At 39.9% G+C, this 19,296-nt stretch overlaps 1 protein-coding gene across 1 annotated transcript in view; it reads right to left on the bottom strand.

Annotated features, from left to right (window-relative positions):
- The window catches only part of PDE11A (phosphodiesterase 11A), a 427,170-nt gene that overhangs the window by 361,085 nt on the left and 46,789 nt on the right, over positions 1–19,296 (bottom strand). The window contains exon 2 of the mRNA XM_024122161.1: positions 6,376–6,534. Coding sequence (XP_023977929.1) covers positions 6,376–6,534 — 159 coding nt within the window. The remainder of the gene's footprint in view (positions 1–6,375; positions 6,535–19,296) is intronic.

The following is a 19,296-nucleotide window of genomic DNA, read 5'->3' on the forward strand; positions in this document are numbered from 1 at the left end:
CTTTCAATATGTCCTGCCACTCCCTTCTGGCTTGCAGAGTTTCTGCTGAAAGATCAGCTGTTAACCTTAGGGGGATTCCCTTGTATGTTATTTGTTGCTTTTCCTTTGCCACTTTTAATATTTTGTCTTTGTATTTAACTCTTTGATAGTTTGATTTATATGTGTCTTGGCATGTTTCTCCTTGGATTTATCCTGTATGGGACTCTCTGCACTTCCTGGACTTGTCTGACTATTTCCTTTCCCATATTAGGGAAGTTTTCAACTACAATCTCTTCAAATATTTTCTCAGTCCCTTTCTTTTTCTCTTCTTCTTCTGGGACCCCTATAATTCGAATGTTGGTCCATCTTATGTTGTCCCAGAGTTCTCTGAGACTGTCCCAATTCTTTTCATTCATTTTTCTTTACTCTGCTCTGCAGTAGTTATTGCCACTCTTTCATCTTCCAGGTCACTTATCCATTCTTCTGACTCAGTTATTCTGCTACTTATTCCTTCTAGAGAATTTTTTTTTTTTTTTTTTTTTTTTGGTACGCGGGCCTCTCTCTGTTGTGGCCTCTCCTGTTGCAGAGCACAGGCTCCGGACGCGCAGGCTCAGCGGCCACGGCTCACGGGGCCAGCTGCTCCGCGGCACGTGGGATCTTCCCGGACCAGGGCACGAACCTGTGTCCCCTGCATCAGCAGGCAGACTCTCAGCCACTGCACCACCAGGGAAGCCCCGAGAATTTTAAATTTCATTGATTGTAATGTTCATCATTGTTTGTTTCCTCTTTAGTTCTTTTAGGTCCTTGTTAAACTTTTCTTGTATTTTTTCCATTCCATTTCCAAGATTTTGGATCGTCTTTACTGTCATTATTCTGAATTCTTTTTCAGGTAGACTTCCTATTTCCTCTTCATTTGTCTGCTCTGGTGGGTTTTTACCTTTCTCCTTCAACTGCTGTGTATTTCTCTGTCTTCTCATTTTGCTTAACTTACTATCTTTGGGGTCTCCTTTTCTCAGGCTGCAGGTTCATAGTTCTTTTTGGTTTTGGTGTGTGCCCCCAGTGGGTAAGGTTGTTTCAGTGGGTTGTGTAGGCTTCCTGGTGCAGGGGACTGGTGCCTGTGTTCTTGTGGATGAGGCTGGATCTTGTCTTTTTGGTGGGCAGGATCATGTTCGGTGGTGTGTTCTGGGGTGTCTGTGAAGTTATTATGGTTTTAGGCAGCCTCTCTGCTAATGGATGGGGTTGTGTTCCTGTCTTGCTGTTGTTTGGCATAGGGTGTCCAGCACTGTAGCTTGCTGGTCGTTGAGTGGAGTTAGGTCTTAGCGTTAGGATGGAGATCTCTGGGCGAGCTTTGGCCCTTTGATATTACATGGGGCAGGAGGTCTCTGGTGGACCAATGTCCTGAACTCGGCTTTCCCACCTCAGAGGCTCAGGCCTGACACCTGGCTGGAGCAGCAAGACCTTGTCAACCACACAGCTCAGAAGAAAAGGGAGAAAAAGAAAGTAAAAAATAAAAACTAGGGGCTTCCCTGGTGGCACAGTGGTTGAAAGTCTGCCTGCCAATACAGGGACACGGGTTCGTGCCCTGGTCTGGGAAGATCCCACATGCCACGGAGTGGCTAGGCCCGTGAGCCATGGCCGCTGAGCCTGCACGTCCGGAGCCTGTGCTCTGCAATGGGAGAGGCCACAACAGTGAGAGGCCCGTGTACCACAAAAAAAAAAAAAAAAAAGGAAGAGAGCAACCAAATCAATAAACAAATCTACCAATGATAATAAGTTCTAAATACTAAATTAAGATAAACATAAAACTAGAAACAAATTAGATGCAGAAAGCAAACCCCAAGTCTATAGTTGTTCAAAGTCCACCACCTCAGTTTTGGGATGATTCGTTTTCTATTCAGGTATTCCACAGATGCAGGGTAAATCAAGTTGATTGTGGAGATTTAATCCGCTGCTCCTGAGGCTGCTGGGAGAAATTTCCCTTTGTCTTCTATGTTCACAGAGCTCCTGGGTTTCAGCTTTGGATTTGGTCCTGTCTCCTTGTGTAGATCGCCCTCTGGAGTCTGTTCTTCGCCCAGACAGGACGGGTTTAAAGGAGCGGCTGATTAGGGGGCTGTGGCTCACTCAGGCCTGGCAGGGGAGGTGTATGGAATGCGGGGCCAGCCTGTGGCGGCAGAGGCTGGCGTGACGTTGCAACAGCCTGAGTTATGCTGTGTGTTCTCCCCGGGATGTTGTCCCTGGATCATGGGACCCTGGAAGTGGCAGGCTGCACAGGCTCCTGGGAGGGGAGGTGTGGATAGTGACCTGTACTTGCACACAGGCTTCTTGGTGGCTGCAGCAGCAGCCTTAGCATTTCATGCCCGTCTTTGGTGTCCATGCTGGTAGCTGCGGCTTGCGCTCATCTCTGGAGCTCGTTTAGGAGGTGCTCTGAATCCCCTCTCCTCGCACACCCTGAAACAATGGTCTCTTGCCTCTTAGGCAGGTCCAGACTCTTTCCTGGACTCCCTCCTGGCTAGCTGTGGAGCACTAGTCCCCTTCAGGCTGTATTCACGCATCCAACCCCAGTCCTCTCCCTCGGATCTGACCTAAAAAGCCCGAGCCTCAGCCTCCAGCCCCCACCCACCCTGGCAGCTGAGCAGACAAGCCTCTCAGGCTGGTGAGGGCTGGTCGGCACTGATCCTCTGTGCGGGAATCTCTCCCCTTTGCCCTCTGCACCCCTGTTGCTGCGCTCTCCTCCGTGGCTCCGAAGCTTCCCCCACGGCCACCCCTCGTCTCCACCAGTGAAGGGACTTCCTAGTTTGTGGAAATTTTTTCTCCTTCACAGCTCCCTCCCAGAGGTGCAGGTCCTGTTCCTATTCTTTTGTCCTTGTTTTTTCTTTTTTCTTTTGCCCTACCCAGGTATGTGGGGAGTTTCTTGCCTTTTGGGAAGTCTGAGGTCTTCTGCCAGCATTCAGTAGGTGTTCTGTAGGAGCTGTTCCACATGTAGATGTATTTCTGATGTATTTGTGGGAAGGAAGGTGATGTCCATGTCTTACTCCTCCGCCATCTTGAAGCCCAGCCCCGAGAATGATGATTTTAAAGTCATTGAAAGGGAAGTTTCCAGGCAGAGCCTGGATGACCATCTGTCAGGTGTATTCCTGCATTGGATGAGGGCAGGGTTGGTGGGAAATGGACTTGATGACCTTTCTAGGAGCTGCCATCAACTATTACATGATACAGCACAGTCACGGAAACTTAGGTATGTATCGAATTTTCAAGAAACCCAATATGATCCTATGGACAATTATGTTAGGAATGTAAATAGACTAGAAATGAATGCACCGCATTTAATTTTTAATTTATCTCAGGCAAATAATTGTGAGAATTATGAATTATGAATTGTGAATTTATAAAGTATATCCCTCACTTCGTTGTTGAAACTCCAACAGTGAAACTGGCATATAGATTGTGTTTAATAAAAACTTAGAGACTTAAATTATACAAAGGTAATTTCTTAACTGAGACCTGACTGTATCTTACATGTATTAACGTTGTATGAGAAAAAGCTAATCTTTTATGAGGACTTACTAAGTGTTAGGTGCTTTTCCAAGTTCTTTCCTTGTATTTTCTCATTTAACCCCCATAGCCTTAAGAGATATGTATTATTATTATAATCTCTCTCCTAAAAGGAGGAAATTGGAGCATAGAGAAGCTAAGTAACTTGCCCAAGGTTACACAGGCTATGGCCGAGATGGAACTTCAACCCAGGTAGACTCACTATCTGGACTGTATGCACCCATTATGCCACAATGTTTTCTCTTATTTGAAAAAAAGTTTTTAGATCTTGTTCTTTCCCATTAATCATTTCTAGATTTTGTTTTCTGCTTTTCTTCTTCACCACTCCTGTTTGGTTTACAACATATGCTTTTCCAAGTTCTTTCCTTGTATTTTCTCATTTAACCCCCATAGCCTTAAGAGATATGGTTTACAACATACAGAATTCTTGCAGGAAAGAGCCAGATACAAAATTTGAGATAAAAATATTCTCCATCAGGGCTTCCCTGGTGGCACAGTTGTTGAGAGTCTGCCTGCCGATGCAGGGGACATGGGTTTGTGCCCCGGTCTGGGAAGATCCCACATGCCGCGGAGCGGCTGGCCCGTGAGCCATGGCTGCTGAGCCTGCGCGTCTGGAGCCTGTGCTCCGCAACGGGAGAGGCCACAACAGTGAGAGGCCCGTGTACTGAAAAAAAAAAAAAAAAATTCTCCATCCAGTGTCACCTGCAAGAACACAACCTACCTGCCCTAAGTGGTAAGGTTTTTCTTCCAAGAAGTGAGACTAAAGTTGGGTTTTCTAATCAGGTGAGGAAATCGTAGAGCTTGGAAAATAAAATGTTACTGTGGGCACATGGGATAATTGCACAGGAGAAAAAATATAACATTTGAGCAAGGAAATACTCAAATGACGTTAAACCTAAGAAATAAATTGGCTGGGGATAAGTGACAAATATAGAATAACATTTTGAAACTCTTTGGGAAAATGATAGTTTAAAAAAAAAGTTTATGTTTACATTTGCCTAGTTTCTTATATTTTGCAAAGTATTTGTTAATGATTACTGAATTCTCATACTATAGAATGGTAGACAGTCTAGTCTACAGAAGAGGAAACAAAGTCAGAGGTTAAGTGGCTCACCCAGAGCAGGCTGCTTGTCTCTAGCCGAGCTGGAGCTTAGTCCCAGCTCTCGTACTCAGTAGAGCTAAGCACTGATGCTGCTCAAGACAGGGACAAAGCTCTGTGCATACCTTCACTTTAAACCATCCAGAGCTCATGAAGCCCTACATCATAAGTATAAATCCAATGAGAAAAGTCCAGAAAACAAATCTAACATAAATGGAATCATGGATGAAAATTAAATATATAATGGGATCCTCTTAAATGAAGGAGACAGAGTGAAGGCAGGACTAATATCTGTGTATAAACTCAACAGTTTGGGAGATGTCGTGGGCATGTGGCTGTTATGTTTGGAAAGACAAAGTTCAAATACTTCTACCTAAGTCCTTATAAGAGGCACATAATTATAGGACTCTGTCATCTTCGGTACAAAATGCACAAAATAAAATTTTTGTTCTATCTGTACATCCCATGGAAACATTTGCATAGTGAATGAGGTAGACTATGTTTTATACGTTCCTAAACAGCCTCACTTTCTCACCTGGCTCTGTCTTAGGGAATCCTACACTTTCTTCAGAGGTCAGATCAAAGCCTCTTCAGATTCTTCAAGTAAGACTCATCCTCCCTTTCCTAGGCCCTCACAACATGTCCTAGAACATCTTACTGCTGACCTTGCCTTCTTCCTTGTGCAGTTCCCGCATGGCATAGAACATCTGGGATATATCTTTGTCTCTTATAGCCCCAACACAAGTGCCTTCAACACTGTAGTTGAGGTCCTATCATGCTCTAAGAGTTTATAGACATTTTCTGGGATCTGGGTTGTTCACATTTGACTACAGAAATGATCTCAATAAAGGACTCTTTTCACACTTAAAAAATCTTGTCTCCTTATAATCATATTTTATGTTGACCTTTTATACCAGAACATTTGCATTAATTTAATGCATTAGTAATCAGCACTGGCAAATAGCAACCTCACAGTCGGAAGGTTAAATTATAAAGTTCTTTTATAATCAAGTAAGAGTATGGCAGTCATCAAACTTAAACAAACTAACTTGAGATTTGCTTTTACCACAAATCTTATAAATATTCCACCAGATTCTATTCAATATGAAGGTAAGAGATTCAAAGCCAGAACTTCAGCTCTTTGAAGGTCTCTCTTTAAAATGAGCTGGTGAATAAATGCTGGTCAGAGAACTCAAAATTTCAGAGCAAAAAGTACATCACTCTACCAAGGCCAACTGCTCTTCATGGACACAAATAATGTTCTTTTTATTAGCAATTTGGAATAACAATTCAAAACATTCATTTTACTGAGATTTTTATATAAAAACTGAGAAAACAATTCTTCACAGTAGTTATAAAAATATAAGAGAAAGTGCTGAGCTTCTGAAACACAGTAATCTTCCTATCTCCCCTATCTTTCCCTGGGCCATGTGTGGTAGTGCTGTGATCCTCAATTAAAAAGCTTATTTATAAGGAAGATAAAGACTAGGGAATAACAAGAATACTACTAGGGCTTGCAATGAAAAGTAAGCTAAGAAGAAGATGAAGTAATTATTTTCAATTATACCACATTCTACAAAATAGCAAAAAACTCCCATTACATTTCGTGTAATATGAGAAAAAGCTCTTTGATCCATGAATGGACTAATCCAACAGCTAGTCACATAATTCCTGTCTTTTTCAGGGAGACTAGCAATCAATGATCAAGAAGAAAAGTACAAGTCACAAAAAGCATGAAATCTTACTTTTTCATCATCTTCAGTAAATGGAGCACCTTCAGGAATCTTATTTATCGCTTGGGCCACACCGATAATCTCACCATCACTGCTTTGGATAGGCATGCACAGTAATGATTTTGTCTTGTATCCAGTTAGCTTGTCAATTTCATCATTGAATCTTCGATCCTAAAAATAAGACAGAGAGGGCATCATTAACTGCATTTGCATTGTTGTCAGGGAGAAGGAGAGAGAATGTTTCTCTGTGTGATACCTTATCACTAGGAACTTCACCCCACGGATTTTTTTTTTTTTTTTTGGTATGCAGGCCTCCCTCTGTTGTGGCCTCTCCCGTTGCGGAGCACAGGCTCCGGATGCGCAGGCTCAGTGGCCATGGCTCACGGGCCCAGCCGCTCCGCGGCACGTGGGATCCTCCTGGACCGGGGCGCGAACCCGGTTCCCCTGCATCGGCAGGCGGACGCGCAACCACTGCGCCACCAGGGAAGCCCAACCCCACGGATTTTTAATAACAAGAACAGATTTGATTTCATGTTGAATTCACCAAAGGAACATAAATGAAAATAAATCACCACCATAGTTTTTAACCTTGGTAAACGAAGAGAGAAACTTTAAACCCCACTACGACAATATATCAAAATTGGGGAAGGGGCAAGTGTTTTTAATAGAACTTCACACTGTGCTATTTATTAAAATATGTTATTTCGTATAGACAACTGGCTATGAAGTATCATATAAGAAATATATATTAAGCATTATGAAAAAGTATGCAGAAAAAGCAATACGTTTCCTCGGTCAAAATGATCCTGTGAAAAAAACAGGACTTATGAGCCCATACTGATACTTTAAAAATATTTTTTAAAATGTGTTTAATGTGGTGGGTAGGGAGGAGATAAAAGGCTTCTTTACAGAATGTCAGCTAAAAAATGTAGAAGGACTGATAAAATTATATAATATGTATTTTGCAACTACAGATACAATAATGGATACAAGCAAGGATCATCAATAGATGCCAATACCATTGGATGAAAAATTGTTATTAAACAGGGTATTCACTTAGTCTCAAAGTGCCTCATTAAATTCAAAGAGAAAAAGATGTCTTTATCATTATCTGGTGGACATCATATTAAACAAGTAATCAAACTTAGCATCACCATTAATGAGACAAAACAGCACCATGTGCTCCTCCTGATGTGATGCAATAAGAAGAACACAGCGTTATCAAGAATGTGGTATGTTCTTGTCAAAGAGCTGAATCTAATCATTCAGGAAAAGAAAATTAAGAAAAATGCAGATTATTGCTCATTCTATCAGAAGCCTGACCTGCACTTTTCAAAAATGTCAATATCATGAGAGATGAAATAAATTAAAAATAAAAATAAAGTCATGGGAGCTGTGCTGTCTTAAAGAAGACTGAAGAGACCTGAAACCTAAATGAAATGTGAGATCCTTCATTGAAAATTGTTATGCAATTTGGGAGGAAGACAATTAGAGAAAGTTGAACAAGGACTTTACATTAGATAATATTGTATCAATACAAATTTTCTTGGGTGTGATAGTGGTATTGTAATTATGTAGGAGAATGTTATTTTTAGGATATACATGCTAGAGTATGTTGAGGTGAAATGTCATACTACCTTCAACTTACTTTCAAATGGAAAGAAAGAGAAAGAAAGAAAAGGAAGGAAGGAAGGAAGGAAAGAAGGAAGGAAGGAAGGAAGGAAGGAAGGGAGGAAGAAAGAAAGAAAGAGAGGGACTTCCCTGGTGGTCCAGTAGTTAAGGCTCCGTGCTTCCGTTGCCAGGGGCACGGTTTTGATCCCTGGTTGGGGAACTAAGATCCCGCATGCCGAGTGGGCCAAAAAAAAAAAAGAAGAAGAAAGGAAAAGAACGGAAGGGAAGGGAGAAAAAAGAAGGAAGAAAGGAGAGTGAGAGAGAAAAGACTGGCTTCTAAAAGGGTAATAGGGACTAAAAACATTCCAAGGAAGAAGATAAACTGGATCCAGGCTCACTGCTTCAAGCCAGGGGCTGAAGTGAGGCTTCTCCCAATGCTCTTGATATTTCCTTGTTAAAAGACACTTAAAAATCAAAAACAAAACACTGCTGTCGACCACCATCGAGAGCTATGAATTTTATCTGACTGAGGGCCTAGGAAGGCTGGCTGCAGACAAGGTGATAACTTCAAGACCAAACAGTGCTGGGCTTCTATGACCTCTGTGATATCCCCAATATCAAAAGAACAGGAACACTCTTTGTAATAAGGCCTGATTCTGGTCTGGGGCCTATGGAGGCCATTCTAAACCCGTAGTTAGGGAGAGGGGAGCCCTCAGGCGAGAGGGGAATCAAAACCCAGACAAAACCAAATCTCCTGCTCAAAATGAGCCTGCAACTAAACTTTCAGAAAAACACTAATACTAATGTATTACTTTTTTTTTCATTCACCGAGGAACCATTATGTGCCAGGCTGTGAGCTAGGAGATACAGCAGGAAACAAAAGAGGCATCATCCCTGCCTTCAATGAACTTGAAATTTAGTAGGTGAGGCAGATGACATATAAATGTATAATCATATATTGTGCTAAGTGATACTGAGGAAAAGACAAGGTGCCACAAGAGAGACTCAAAAGAAGGAACCTATTTTTATGGGGATCAAGGATGTTCTCTCTGAAGACAGGACAAGTAAGCTGTGACTTGAGTCACGAGTAATAACTTGCCAGTCAAATAATGGTGGGAAAAACTTTCCAGGAACCTGGAACAATGCACACGTGAAGGTCCTGAAGCAAGAAAAAGCTTAGTAATTTCCAAAAACTCAAAGGTCAAAGGCAAGAGCACTGGAAGCCAAAGGGAAAATGGAAGAGGAAGGCAGGGGCCAGATGGTACCAAGTCTTACAGAACCAGACAGGAGTTATATTATTCCTAAATGCAATGGCAAATCGCTGAAGATCTTGAAGCAGAAGGATGCTATGATTCATTATGCAGCACTTAGCATTTTCTGAAATCATCATCTTAGTTTATTTGTTCTCCCACCACTGGTATATAAGATCTGAGAGAGCAAAGCTTTTATTTCTCATTTACTACTTCATACTGGCTTACTAGAGGTGTTCCACAACACTTTTCCTGAGTAATAGGTGTTTTATTTTTAAAGACTGTGCTGTAATTATGCAAAATATTAGAAAGTTGAAAAGGCCCTAAGGCCCCACATTTCACTCCGGGGCATATATTTAGAGATACTATTGTACATGTACAGAAGAGAGATGCACAAATGTTTACAGCAACATCAACTATGAAAAGAAAAAAACTGGAAATCATTTGAATACTGGTCAATAGAAATATAAACAAATTATGATGTGTTTTGATATACTATACAACAATTTAAAGGAATAAGCTAAAGCTACTCGTATTAACATGAACAAACATCAAAAACATGTCAAATGAAACAAGCTGCAATCTGATACCATCTATATAACACCACCAAAATTTTAAAATAATACTAAATATGTATGGATTCATACATGTAGCAACAGTATAACGCATGCATGGGAATAATAAAGTCTAAATTGATATAAGTGGTTACTGCCAGGGAGGAAGGGAGGAAATAGCATGAGGGAGAGGGAGGCCTTTCATTTCCTTCTTTAAAAAAAAAACTGTGTTGGGGCTTCCCTGGTGGCGCAGTGGTTGATAGTCTGCCTGCCGATGCAGGGGACACGGGTTCGTGCCCTGGTCCGGGAAGATCCCACATGCCGCGGAGTGGTTGGGCCCATGAGCCATGGCGGCTGAGCCTGCGCGTCCGGAGCCTGTGCTCCGCAACGGGAGAGGCCACGGCAGTGAGAGGCCCGCGTACCACAAAAAAACAAAAACAAACAAACAAACAAAAAACTGTGAAGCAAATGTACTACAGTGCTAAAATTCTATAAACTTTGATGGTCTTTTCTTGTCTAAAGGTTTGAAATATTTTATAATAAAAAGTTTAAGACCAATTTTTTAAAGTTAAGAACTTTGTGGAAGATGATATAGGGTTGGAATAGGAGAAACCAGTAAGGAAATTTCAGTGGTCCAGGTTAGGCAAGAAGATGGTCTGGGTTAAAAGAAAAGCAATGGAGCTAAGGAAAAATAGATGGATATGTTGAGTCTACAGTACTTCCTAATGAATTAGTTGGTGATGGGGGTCTAGAGAAAGAAGAATGAATCTCAGGTTTCAATTTGAGAAACTATATAGATGGAAGTGCCATCTACTGGAATGGGGAAGTTTGAGATGAAGGTGAAGGTCTACACATAAAGAAAGTCAAGAAGGTTGATAAATCAGTGAGGTATATCCTGCAACCTAAAATCAGTGGTTCTCCACCCTGGCTGCATGTGAGAATTACCTGAGAAGGTTTTCAAAATACCAGTGCCTGGGCTTCACCCCATCCCAAATTGAATCAATCAATATGAAGCATTGGTATTTAATTGGTTTTAAATGCTCACAGCTGATTCTCAGATGAGAACAACTGTCCAAAATGAAAAAGGGCTTAGTCACTAGTAAGATCAATAAAGTTCACTGATAAGAAAAGCCTTAAAATGGGAAGGAACAAAGAGAGTGACATGTACTCTGGTGGTTACATATCATTGGTGTGGACCATGTGAGACGACTTGAAAATCCACTCCGGAATAGGCAAGCCTTTCTGCTCTTACCTCTGTGATAGTCTGTATCTCTGGAGAAGGGCGTCATCCACCAAAGTCCAACTCTGAGTAAATCAACCACCAAGACTATGGGGTATTCACTGCCAAAATGTCCAAAGCCACATGACAACAATAGACACGGGGTTGCTTCATTTGACCAGGGGGAACAAAAATATAGTAAACCCTCCTCACCATCTCTCCAACTCTCTACACTCACCTGATAAACTTGTAACTTGAGAAGAAAAAGATAATTATGTTGATATATGTGGTAAGTGTTAATCTTCCAATTTAAAAGCTGGGAAGATAAATTTATTTCATTAAGTTTTAATGTTTTTTTAAAAATAATGCATCATAAAACATACTTTGTCCATGTCTTCATTACACTATTTATGGGATTATTCTCACAAATTAACTCAAAACTTGATATAATCCATCTAATGAGAGGTCAGAAGAGCTGATACAATTGCATACTTTCCAATTATATTAATCTCTAGATTAATTTTCCAATTTAAGAAAATGAAGAAAGCTGAGCCCCAAATTGAGGTATAAATTAATTATAGGAGATGAAGAAAACTAAGGAAATAATTAGATAAAGGAACATATTACTCTGATGTTACAGAGAGAGGGAAAGTTTAAAAATGGAAGATAGCAAAAAATAGATTTTGCTAGCCAAGCAATGACCACAAATGAGTATAGCAGTAAAGGAAACATAGGGCATTGTGGAACACACAGTCTGAGGGAGGGGGGCAGCAGGGGGGAATCTCCCAAGGAAAGTGAAATTTTTAAGCTGACAGCCAAAGGATTGGTCTCCCAGGAAAAGGGAATAGTATTCAAAATTCAGAGGTAATAGGAAGCTGGTGAATTTGAGGAACTGAAAAAAGTTGAAGATGGTTCTCAAGGGAAGAGTCAGAAATGGAACAAAAAAGACCAGCTGGAAGCTTAAGAAGAGGTGCTTAGCGACCAGGTTTGAATTGTAAATTTACCACAGAGGAAGAGGGAGTCACTAGAGGGCTTTAAGAAGGTAGGTGGGAGTAATGTGGATGATTCTTCATTTTCGAAAGAGTTATTATGGCTTACAGTAAAGAATGAATGGGAGGTAAGAAGTCTAGGTGAGAGATAAACCATCTCTGGACTGGGATGGTGGCTATTGGTGGTACGGGTGATGGGAAAGGACTGAGTTGAAAGATATTTAGGAGGCAGAATCAATAGGACTTGCTGATTAATTTGATGTAAGGTTGCTAATGCTAGAGAAGTAAAAAATAGCTGCATATAGCCAGTGCAGGTACCTGGGTGAGTGGTAGATTCCCTGAGTGAGGAACACAGGGAGGGGACAGCTTCTGAGGGGGAAACAGGAGTTCCCTTGTGGATGTTTTGAGGTTTAGTTAACTATGGGCCATCCACACGGTGGTATTGCCCCCAAAGTAGTTTGAGGTATAGGTAGGTAGGTAGATAGATAGATAGGTGTTTTGATTTCAGGAAAAGGAAGGCAAGGAAAAGACTAATTAGTTAAGAATGAGGGATTCTGCTCAATAACTTCACTTGAGGTCTTCACCACACTCAATAGCAAAGCTTCACAGAAGGCGAGGTACGGAGGAGACAGGAGCAATGAGAAGGTAGAAACATTGGGCCTATTTACTGCTGGAGATGGAAACTTGAGTAGGAAACTAACAAACGCCTCTAGGTCTATAATGAAATATCACATGGAGAATGGTGTCCAATTTTTATTCATCTCCCTTAGGACAAAAAAATAAGAAATGATCTACAACAGGAGAGATTTCTAATAAATTAAAGTAAGGGCTTCTTTAATAAGGTTGTTAAAATCTGGAATGAGTTTCTTATGAATGTGGCAGACTCTTTTTTGCTTCGAGTATTTTTATGTCATAATATTTTTCGTATCACAGATACTTTAAATATAACTGTTCTTGAGAAGTGCAGGGATCTTTTCAGTGCTTTTGTGTAGACCTACTTTTTGCATGTGACACTCAGCTATGACTTTTAATATTTAAAAAGATAAAGCCATAAGGCCAAAAGCAATTTTGACTTTTTAGCAATGGAACTGACCTGTGCCCACTACAGAGAGAACAGTAAGTGCATGTACTTCTGACCCAGGACCTTGCAATTGCAGCCTCCTCTGCACATTCCTGAGTTGAATATGATGCCACAGAACACACCCAGAAAGTGGGTCCCACCTGCAAAGTCCACTAAGGCTGTAGAAAGAACCAACTTCTGAAGTCTGAGCTTGCAGGTCCTTGAAAAAAGAGCTATGTTCATTGCACTCGAGAATCCCAGCCAGCCCCAGGGAGACATATTTTTGAGGCACATAAGAAGCCTCAAAGCAAAAGGGAATCTAACCGCTCTTCTTTTCACTTTCTCAGAGAAGCCACTCAAGGCTCCCTAAGGCAGGAGCCAGAGCTAAGAATCTTATTCAGACTCATATCAAGGATGGGTCACATAAGATCTCTTTTACCCTCTCTGTGTTTAAGGTTTCTCTCCCCAACACTTTATAGTAAAATTATCCAGTGCTCACGATTAAGCCAAGAACTAGTCTTGACCACCATTTAACCTATAAGGGTGATTGTTTTAACCACAATTTCAACTCTACCTTGGGTCCTTCAGAGCCAAGATGATCAAACTCTTCAAGTCTAAGAACATCCACGTGATGAGCATATGTTTTTAGAACATATGGATGAGAAAACATGTAAATGCAAAAAGCTCCTCTTAACTCCATGAAATGTTTAATGAATTTGTATCTGAGTTATTGTGTCCATAAATTATAGAGGAAAAGTAATACAAGATGTGTGTATATATGGTAATTCTTCAGTCTACAAACACTGTTAGGTATTCATAAGAATAGAGCAGTGGTTGGCAACTATTCCTAACATTGGAATCACTTGAGGAGCTTTAGGTAACTACTGATGCCCTAGCCCCATTCTGATCGATTAAATCATAATCGGTGGGAGGAGGGGTTGTGCAGGGGATCTGATTTCTAACTGTTGGTCCGGGTTAAGAACCACTGAATCAAAGGTCCCTTAATAAATCCAAGGCCTCCAGAGGTCTGAGGGGTCTTGTAAACCACTGCTTTAGAGCTTTCAGAACAAGATTGTTGGTTAGCTTTTGTTTTGCTTCAGTTTGTTTTCCATTCACTTTCCTCATAGGCTTAATACACTGGACCTGCATACCTTACGCAGAACCCTCCTATCCTCCCCCCAACAAAGAAAGGTTTGGAGACCAAGTTCAGTCCCGCATTTCATCTACATCCTCTTTCAAATGCCTTATGGAGCTGCAATGTAGAGAAGCTAATGGAAATATAAAATATAAAATGAATATGCCATTGAAACTCAAACCAAAGGATTGCCCACTGTCTGAAGATTAAAAGAAAATTGCTTTTATTGGTACATAAATTAGTAACACTCATTTAATTCCAATTCATAAAAGCATCTCCTTACATTTATGACTGATCATAAACATCACTTATTTTCCAAAAACTGCTTGGAAAGCTAAGCTCTCAAAAATTTTGATTAGTCTTTAATCATTTGAAATGTACTATTCTGCTTTTCTCCATACAAGGAAGCATAACTAATTGTTCTGAACTGATGGAAGGCTTGAGAATATACTGCACAAAAACAAAGACACAGCATACGGTAAGTAGATAGCTAACGCTTTGGGCATCCTAATTTGATACTTGCCGAGAAGAAGTGCAAAATTATCGTGGTTGTTCCGAATATGTATTCACAGAATGTCATTGCTCAACAGCAAACAAAAATCTTGTCTCTGAATTCTTTCACAAAGAAATGTGTAGAGCTTTAAATAGTATAAAATATTTCCAAAAAGTATGTATGTTTTTGAAGCGTCACTCTTTTATGGACCTGAAATGGTACGGTAGGTGGTGGAGCAGTTTATAAATATGTACAGGTCACCTCTATTTGGTAAATGCTTAATGGGCACACTTTCAATTAAATCTTCCAAGCTGAATTAGTGGTTAACAGACACCATAAAGAATTTAATATGAGGTTTAGAAAGAGCCATTGTTATTACCAAGTTACTTTGTTATTGGTCATTGTTATTACCAAGTCACTGTCCTTTAGGTGCGTTTCTAAAGTAAACTTGGTTTGCTGATCTTATTTCTTTGTTCTGCCTTTCTTAGTTGGCACTTTTCTTTGGTCCTGTCTTACTGTTGTCATCATGACTATTATTATTTATCTTTCTTATGAGAAATACAAATATATCTCAAGGCATAAGACACAGGAAAATGGAAGAACCACAACACAGGTGAAACCAAAGCTGGTGAGGTGGTATGAAAGAAAATGGTGAAATCTTAAACTTCTTTAATACATAGCACAGATATCTACTAAGGATATATTATAAGTGTGTAGATAAATTGTATGTAGAGTTAAAATTCAACTCCATGTTCTATAAGATTTATTGTGTATAATTAAAATGTCTGAGCCAAAGACCAATATATGAAGAGATAGCCATAGAAAGAGTCAGCTGGCCAGAAGCACCTTTCTTCCTGTCACAGTGGAGCCATCTAAGAACTTCGGGGAATCAGGGAGGTGAGGCTACAGGTGAAACCAAGAAGGCCATGAAGACTGTAAATATGGACAAGGGATTGTCAATATGGAGTTGTGATTCAAAGCCAAACAGTCAGGAACCAGGGAATATAGGGAAAGCCAAGGTCAAAAGAGTGATGCATGAAAAGCCAGATCTGAATCAGGGATACAGATTAACAGAGAAACACCAGAGATTTGGTCTCATTTATTTGTTAAAACCTAACAAGGATCATAGAAAAAGAGATCAGATTTGTGGTTACCAGAGGCAGAGCATGGGGGCAGGGGGAATTGGACGAAGGTAGTCAAAAGGCACAAACTTCCAGTTATCAGACAAATAAGCACTAGGAATATAATGTACAACATCATATAATGAAAACTGTGTCATATTTGAAAGTTGTTAAGAGAGGAAATCTTAAGACTTCTCATCACAAGGGAAAATTATTCTTCTATTTCTTTAGTTTTGTATCTATACAAGATGATGGATGTTCACTAAACTTATTGTGGTAATCATTTTACGATGTATTTCAGTCAAATCATTATGCTGGACACGTTAAACTTATACAGTGCTGTATGTCAATTAAATCTGGACAAAACAGAAAGGAAAATTAAATAAAAGCTCTGGGTTTAAAAAAAACCCAACAAGGATCACCTCCAACAGAAAGCCTATTTTACTCTTCCCACTGTGACCGACCAACTGAGACAACCTGAAAAGTTGGCCCCCAAATGTAACTAATTGGTAAAACAGCTATATCAATCAGATTCTGACTTTCCCACATTTATGGCAAATACAGTAATTTCTAGTATCAAGTGTATAAGTTATATTTTAATACATATGTTATTTAGGTCTTACTATTAATATGTAGAAGTTACTGTTTTTGTTTGACAAGGTTTAATGTTAAAAAGTAATTTTAGATTCTCCTCGGACAATTGGTGAAAAAAGTGGCCTACACCATTCAGACTCACATTGCTGCTGTTGAAATAGAAGCCCATGTGGCTGAGAGGGTCTTGGCGCTCTAGCGGGGTATCAGGCCTGTGTCTCTGAGGTGGGAGAGCCAAGTTCAGGACATTGGTCCACCAAAGACCTCCTGGCTCCATGTAATATCAAATGGCGAAAGCTCTCCCAGAGATAACCATCACAATGCTAAGACCCAGCTCCACTCAATGACCTGCAAACTACAGTGCTGGACACCCTATGCCAAACAACCAGCAAGACAGGAACACATCCCCACCCATTAGCAGAGAGGCTGCCTAAAATCATAATAAGGTCACAGACACCCCAAAACACACTACCAGAAACAATCCTGCCCACCAGAAACACAAGATCAAGCCTCATCTACCAGACCACAGGCCCCAGTCCCCTCCACCAGGATCCTACACAACCCACTGAACCAACCGTAGCCACTGGAGGCAGACACCAAAAACAACAGGAACTACGAACGTGCAGTCTGCGAAAAGGAGACTCCAAACACAGTAAGTTAAGCAAAATGAGAAGACAGAGAAACACACAGCAAATGAAGGAGCAAGGTAAAAACCCACCAGACCAAACAAATGAGGAGGAAATAGGAAGTCTACCTGAAAAAGAATTCAGAGTAATGACAGTAAAGATGATCCGAAACCTTGGAAATAGAATGGAGAAAATACAAGGAACGTTTAACAGGGAACTGGAAGAACTAAAGAGCAAACAAACAGTGATCAATAACACAATAAATGAAATTAAAAATTCTCTAGGAGGAATCAAGAGCAGAAAAACTGAGGCAGAAGAACAGATAAGTGACCTAGAAGATGAAAGAGTGGAAATAACTGCCACAGAGCAGAATAAAGAAAAAAGAATGAAAAGAATGGAGGACAGTCTTAGAGACCTCTGGGACAACATGAAATGCACCAATATTCAAATTATAGGGGTCCCAGAAATGAAGAGAAAACGAAAGGGACTGAGAAAACATCTGAAGAGATTATAGTTGAAAACTTCCCTAATATGGGAAAGGAAATAGTCAATCAAGTCCTGGAAGCACAGAGAGTCCCATACAGGATAAATCCAAGGAGAAACATGCCAAGACACATATTAATCAAACTATCAAAAGTTAAATACAAAGACAAAATATTAAAAGCAACAAGGGAAAAACAACAAATAACATACAAGGGAATCCCCATAAGGTTAACAGCTGATCTTTCAGCAGAAACTCTGCAAGGCAGAAGGGAGTAGCAGGACATATTGAAAGTGATGTAAGGGAAAAACCTACAACCAAGATGACTCTACCAAGCAAGAATCTCATTCAGATCTGACAGAGAAATTAAAACCTTTACAGACAAGCAAGAGCTAAGAGAATTCAGCACCGCCAAACCAGCATTACAACAAATGATAAAGGAACTTCGCTAGGAAGGAAACTCAAGAGAAGAAAAAGACCTACAATAACAAACCCAAAACAATTAAGAAAATGGTAATAGGAACATACATATTGATAATTACGTTAAATGTAAGTGGATTAAATGCTCCAACCAAAAGACATAGACTGGCTGAAGAGATACAAAAACAAGACCCGTATGTATGCCATCTACAGGAGACCAACTTCAGACCTAGGGACACATACAGACTGAAAGTGAGGGGATGGAAAAAGATATTCCATGCAAATGGAAACCAAAAGAAAGCTGCAGTAGCAATTCTCATATCAGACAATAGAGACTTTAAAGTAAAAACTATTACAAGAGACAAAGAAGGACACTACATAATGATCAAGGGATCGATCCATGAAGAAGATATAACAATTGTAAATATTTATGCACCCAACATAGGAGCACCTCAATACATAAGGCAAATGCTAACAGCCATAAAAGGGGAAATCGACAGTAACACAATCATAGTAGGGGACTTTAACACCCCACTTTCACCAATGGACAGATCATCCAAAATGGAAATAAATAAGGAAACACAAGCTTTACATGACACACTAAACAAGATGGACTTAATTGATATGTATAGGACATTCCATCCAAAAACAACAGAATACACTTTCTTCTCAGGTGCTCATGGAACATTGTCTAGGATAGATCATATCTTGGGTCACAAATCAAGCCTTGGTAAATTTAAGAAAATTGAAATCGTATCAAGTACTTTCTCTGGCCACAATGCTATAAGACTAGTTATCAATTACAGGAAAAAAAACTAAAAAATACAAACACATGGAGCCTAAACAATAAGCTACTAAATAACCAAGAGATCACTGAAGAAATCCAAGAGGAAATCATAGAATACCTAGAAACAAATGACAATGAAAACATGATGACCCAAAACTTATGGGATGCAGCAAAAGCAGTTCTAAGAGAGAAGTTTATTGCAATATAATTCTACCTTAAGAAACAAGAAAAATCTCAAACAAACAAACCTTACACCTAAAGCAATTAGAGAAAGAAGAACAAAAAATCCCAAAGTTAGCAGAAGAAAAGAAATCATAAACATCAGATCAGAAATAAATGAAAAAGAAATGAAGGAAACAATAGCAAAGATCAGTAAAGCTAAAAGCTGGTTCTTTGCGAAGAGAAACAAAATTGATAAACCATTAACCAGACTCATCAAGAAAAAAAGGGAGAAGACTCATAAAAATAGAATTAGAAATGAAAAAGAAGTAACAACTGACACTGCAGAAATACAAAAGATCATGAGAGATTACTACAAGCAACTATATGCCAATAAAATGGACAACCTGGAAGACATGGACAAATTCTTAGAAAAG

This window comes from Physeter macrocephalus, chromosome 2, assembly GCF_002837175.3.
Source record: "Physeter macrocephalus isolate SW-GA chromosome 2, ASM283717v5, whole genome shotgun sequence".
NCBI lineage: Eukaryota > Metazoa > Chordata > Mammalia > Artiodactyla > Physeteridae > Physeter > Physeter macrocephalus.